This window comes from Salmo trutta, chromosome 13 (genome assembly GCF_901001165.1).
Source record: "Salmo trutta chromosome 13, fSalTru1.1, whole genome shotgun sequence".
In the NCBI taxonomy this organism is placed as follows: Eukaryota; Metazoa; Chordata; class Actinopteri; order Salmoniformes; family Salmonidae; genus Salmo; species Salmo trutta.
The window spans coordinates 86908480-86914479 of record NC_042969.1 but is presented as its reverse complement, the minus strand read 5'-3'; the positions used below and the strand labels follow the sequence as shown (position 1 = coordinate 86914479).

The 6000-nt window shown below is 46.6% G+C and overlaps 1 protein-coding gene across 2 annotated transcripts in view; it reads right to left on the bottom strand.

Moving 5' to 3' along the window:
* LOC115206681 (TIAM Rac1 associated GEF 1) overlaps nt 1-6000 on the bottom strand; it is a 124068-nt gene that overhangs the window by 24739 nt on the left and 93329 nt on the right. For both annotated transcript variants that reach the window (XM_029773879.1, XM_029773880.1), the window contains exon 18: nt 3207-3407. In XM_029773879.1, the coding sequence (XP_029629739.1) occupies nt 3207-3407 (201 nt within the window). The remainder of the gene's footprint in view (nt 1-3206; nt 3408-6000) is intronic.

The window sequence follows — 6000 nt, the reverse complement described above, 5'->3', positions numbered from 1 at the left end:
TTGGGATAGTGGAGACACATACACACACACACACGGTCGCACACACACACACACACACACACACACACACACACACACACACACACACACACACACACACAACACACACACACACACACACACACACACACACACACACACACACACACACACACACACCACACCGACCGTTGATTGGGGTGGTAGATGTCACCTCATGGATATGTACACACACGGAGAGGGAGAATAGAAAACACTCTGGCTTAAAAACGCCAGATGTAACATCTCGTATCACAACAAGTCATTAAGCTGTACTATAAACCAACTGGTTACGCACAGCGTTGAATTAAAATAACACTAAATATATATACACATCCTTTATTCTCTAGGTCTCACACTGACTGAGTTTCTTTGAAGTATTATGATCTCTCTGTTAAGATGTCTCTGTTAAGATGTCTCTGTTAAGATGTCTCTGTTAAGATGTCTCTGTTAAGATGTCTCTGTTAAGATGTCTCTGTTAAGATCTCGCTGTTAAGATCTCTCTGTTAAGATCTCTCTGTTAAGATCTTTCTGTTAAGATCTCCCTGTTAAGATCTCTCTGTTAAGATCTCTCTGTTAAGATCTTTCTGTTAAGATCTCTCTGTTAAGATCTCCCTGTTATGATCTCTCTGTTAAGATCTCCCTGTTAAGATCTCTCTGTTAAGATATCTCTGTTTCTACTTAAATCAGATAAATACACTACATTACCAAAAGTATGTGGACACCTGCAACGTGGAACAACTCATTCCAAAATCATGGGCATTAATATGGAGTTGGTCCCCCCTTTGCTGTTATAACAGCCTCCACTCTTCTGGGAAGGCTTTCCACTAGATGTTGGAACATTGCTGAGGGGACTTGCTTCCATTCAGCCACCAGAGCATTAGTGAGGTCGGGCACTGATGTTGGGAGATTAGACCTGGCTCGTTCCAATTCATCCCAAAGGTGTAAGATTGGGTTGAGGTCAGGGGTCTTTTGCAGGCTAGTCAAGTTCTTCCACACCGAACTTCGACAAACCATGTCTGTATGGACCTCGCTTTGTGCTCGGGGCATTGTCATGCTGAAACAGGAAAGGGCCGTCCCCAAACTGTTGCAACAAAGTTGGAAGCAGAGAATAGTCTAGAATGTCATTGTATGCTGTAGCGTTAAGATTTCCCTTCACTGGAACTAAGGGGCCCGAACCATGAAAAACAACCCCAGACCATTAACACTCCTCCACCAAACTTTACAGTTAGCACAATGCATTATGGGCAGGTAGCGTTTCTCCTGGCATCCGTCACTCCAGAGAACGCGTTTCAACTGCTCCAGAGTCCAATGGCGGCGATCTTTATACCACTCCAGCTGACGCTTGCCATTGCACATGGTGATCAGATTACATATGTATTTAATATCCCTCTTTCTAGTTAGATCAGATTACGTATTGAGATCTGTTTCTACTTAGATCAGATTACGTATGTATTGAGATCTGTTTCTAGTTAGATCAGATTAGATACGTATTGAGATCTGTTTCTAGATAGATCAGATTACATATATATTGAGATCTGTTTCTACTTAGATCAGATTACATACGTATTGAGATCTGTTTTTAGTTAGATCAGATTACATATATATTGAAATCTGTTTCTAGTTAGATCAGATACGTTTTGAAATCTGTTTCTAGTTAGATCAGATTACATATATATTGAGATCTGTTTCCAGTTAGATCAGATTACATATATATTGAGATCTGTTTCCAGTTAGATCAGATTAGATACGTATTGAGATCTGTTTTTAGTTAGATCAGATTACATATATATTGAGATCTGTTTCCAGTTAGATCAGATTACATATGTATTGAGATCTGTTTCTAGTTAGATCAGATTAGATACGTATTGACATCTGTTTCTAGTTAGATCAGATTACATACGTATTGAGATCTGATTTTAGTTAGATCAGATTAGATACGTATTGAGATCTGTTTCTAGTTAGATCAGATTACATACATATTGAGATCTGATTTTAGTTAGATCAGATTAGATACGTATTGAGATCTGTTTCTAGTTAGATCAGATTACATATATATTGAGGTTATATTATGCATTTGATTTCTCAGAGTTTCTTTGTAACCCAGTTATAATACAATAAAATGTATTGCTTTTCTATATTCTATAACCCAGTTATGACACCTCCCACAAACAACCCCCCCCTTTTCCCACAAACACCCCCCCAACTCCCACAAACACTCCCCCCTTCTCCCACACACACCCCCCCTTCTCCCACACACACCCCCCCTTCTCCCACAAACCCCCCCCTTCTCCCACAAACCCCCCCTTCTCCCACAACCCCCCCCTTCTCCCACAAACCCCCCCTTCTCCCACAACCCCCCCTTCTCCCACAACCCCCCCTTTCTCCCACAAACACTCCCCAACCCCCTTCTCCCACAACCCCCCTCTTCTCCCACAACCCCCCCCTTCTCCCACAAACACTCCCCAACCCCCTTCTCCCACAACCCCCCTCTTCTCCCACAACCCTCCCCTTCTCCCACAAACCCCCCCCCCTTCTCCCACAACCCCCCCCCCCTTCTCCCACAAACACTCCCCAACCCCCTTCTCCCACAACCCCCCTCTTCTCCCACAACCCTCCCCTTCTCCCACAAACCCCCCCCCCCTTCTCCCACAACCCCCCCCCCCCTTCTCCCACAAACACTCCCCAACCCCCTTCTCCCACAACCCCCCCTTCTCCCACAAACACCCCCCCCCTCTCCCACAAACACCCCCCCCTTCTCCCACAAACCCCCCCCCCTTCTCCCACAACCCCCCCCCTTCTCCCACAACCCCCCCCTTCTCCCACAACCCCCCCCCTTCTCCCACAAACACTCCCCAACCCCCTTCTCCCACAACCCCCCTCTTCTCCCACAACCCTCCCCTTCTCCCACAAACCCCCCCCCCCCTTCTCCCACAAACACTCCCCAACCCCCTTCTCCCACAACCCCCCTTCTCCCACAAACACCCCCCCCCCTCTCCCACAAACACCCCCCAACCCCCTTATCCCACAAACACTCCCCCTTCTCCTCCCACAAACACTCCCCCTTCTCCTCCTACAAACACTCCCCCTTCTCCTCCCACAAACACTCCCCCTTCTCCTCCCACAAACACTCCACCTTCTCCTCCTACAAAGACCCACAGCAGAGATGTAGTACTACTGATACTAACTTTAACATAGGCGCGTTCCGTCTCAACCAGCTCACAGATTACTTTGCGTAGCTTGTCGGCGTCGGAAAGCTGGCGGCTGGCGGTGCCGGTGGCAATGGGACGGAAGGGCGAGTCCAGGCTGGGGGATGTGGAGGTCGTGGCACACTCAGACGGATTCATGTCATGGAGACTGCGGCAGAATGCTGCGACCTGCTCTGTACTCTACAGAGAGAGGTAGAGAGAGAGAGGTAGAGAGAGAGAGAGGGCAAGAGAGAGGCAGGGAGAGAAAGAAATAGGGAGAGGTAGAGAGAGAGGTAGCAAGAGCGATGGATGGTGGATGGATGGAGAGGGGAGAGAGATAGAGAGGGATAGAGAGGAGCGAGAACGAGAGGGTGAGAGACAAAGGGAGTGAGAGAGGGAGAGAGGGAGTGAGAGAGAGATGAGAGGAGAGAGATGGAGAGAGATAGAGGGAGGGACAGATGGTGATAAGAGGGAAAACGAGAGACGGAGAGGAGAAAGGGAGAGAGGTAGAGAGAGAGAGAGAGAGAGAGAGAGAGAGAGAGAGAGAGAGAGAGAGAGGGGGGGGGGTGGGATGAGAGGAGAGAGGTAGAGAGAGAGAGAGAGAGAGAGAGAGAGGTAGAGAGAGAGAGAAAGGTATGTGAGAGAGAGAGGGGGGTGGAGAGGAGAACGGGAAAGAGGTAGAGAGAGGGAGGGAGATGAAGAGAAAGGGGAGGGGAGAGAGGTATGTGGAGAGAGAGAGAGCGGGGAAGAAAGAAGTAGAGAGAGAGGGATGGAGAGGAGAGGAGAGAGGGAAGTGAGAGGAGAGGGAATATTTAATTGGCAACAAACACACAGATTTATTTCCTCAGGGCCATGGGGTTAGGACAGGGATGCAGCTTAAGACCCACCCTCTTCAACATTTACGTCAATGAATTGGCGAGGGCACTAGAACAGTCTGCAGCACCCGGCCTCACACTACTGGACTCAGAAATGTTTGCTGATGATCTGGTGCTTCTGTCCCCAACCAAGGAGGGCCTACAGCAGCACCTAGATCTTCTGCACAGATTCTGTCTGACCTGGGCCCTGACAGTAAATCCCAGTAATAGAGTGTTCCCGAAAAAGGTCTAGTTGCCAAGACCACAAAAACAAATTATATCTAGACACTCATAGAATTATACCTACCTCGGCCTAAACATCAGCGCCACAGGTAACTTCAACAAGGCTGTGAAAGATCTAAGAGTCAAGGTAAGATGGGTCTTCTATGCCATCAAAAGGAACATAAAATTCAACATCCCAATTACAATCTAGTAAAAAAAATACTGGAATCAGTTGTTGAACCCATTGTCCTCTATGGTTGTGAGGTCTGGGGTCCACACATCAACCAATAATACACAAAATGGGACAAACACCAAATTGATGCATGCAGAATTCTGCAAAAAATATACTTTGTGTACAACGGAAAAGCCCAAACAATGCAGAGCAGAATTAGGACTATACCCACTAATCATCAAAATCCAGAAAATTACTGTTAAATTCTTCAACCACCTAAAAGGAAGCAATGCCCACACATTCCACCACAAAGCCCTCATCTACAGAAAGATGAACCTGGAGAACAGTCCCCTCAATAAGCTGGTCCTGGGGCTCTGTTCACAAACAGACACCACAGAACACAAAACACAATTATACTCAACCAAATCATGGGAAAGCAAAAAGATAACTATTTGACACACTAGAAAGAAAACCCCCCAAAAAACAGAGCAACTTGGAATGTTAACTGTCCCTAAACAGACAGCACACAGAGACAGAATACCTGACCAAAATTAAGAAAATCCTTCACTGTGTACAGACTCCGTGAGCATAGCCTTGCTATTGAGAGAGGTCGCCATAGGCAGACCTGGCTCTCAAGAGGAGACAGGCTATGTGCAACACTGCCCACAAAATGAGGTGGAAACTGAGCTGCACTTCCTCACCTCCTGCCAAATGTATGACCCCATTATTTCCCACAGATCCACAAAGAATATCAAAACAAACAGACGAGAGGAGGGGAGAGGTGAGAGGCAGGATTGGAGAAAGGACAGGAGGGAGAGAATGGAGAAAAAGAGAGGGAGAATGGATCATTTGAACTTCTGTCTATTTTTGGCCTGTCATAACAGTCACTCTCCTCATCCTTTTCTCTTTCTGTCGCTCTCTCTCTCTCTTTTGATGTATTGATCTCTCTTCCCCTGTGTTTTCCTGATGGCTGATGTATTGATCTCTCTTCCCTGTGTTTTCCTGATGGCTGATGTATTGATCTCTCTTCCCTGTGTTTTCCTGATGGCTGATGTATTGATCTCTCTTCCCTGTGTTTTCCTGGTGGCTGATGTATTGATCTCTCTTCCCTGTGTTTTCCTGGTGGCTGATGTATTGATCTCTTCAGATCATCAATGGGGCAAAACAGACAGGGCTGGCTTAGATCGTTGACACTATGGGGCAAAACAGACGTGGCTGGCTTAGATCGTTGACACTATGGGGCAAAACATACGGGGCTGGCTTAAATCGTTGACACTATGGGGCAAAACATACGGGGCTGGCTTAGATCGTTGACACTATGGGGCAAAACATACGGGGCTGGCTTAGATCGTTGACACTATGGGGCAAAACATACGGGGCTGGCTTAGATCGTTGACAACACGTCAATATACTTAGTCTCCAATGTTTATAGAAAACAAACATTTTCAAAATGAGCACTTGTCTCTCAAATACATAGTTACAGTTGTTGGTTAGCTAGCTATCACATAGACTTGACATCAGTCAAAACACCTCAAAACAAGACAAC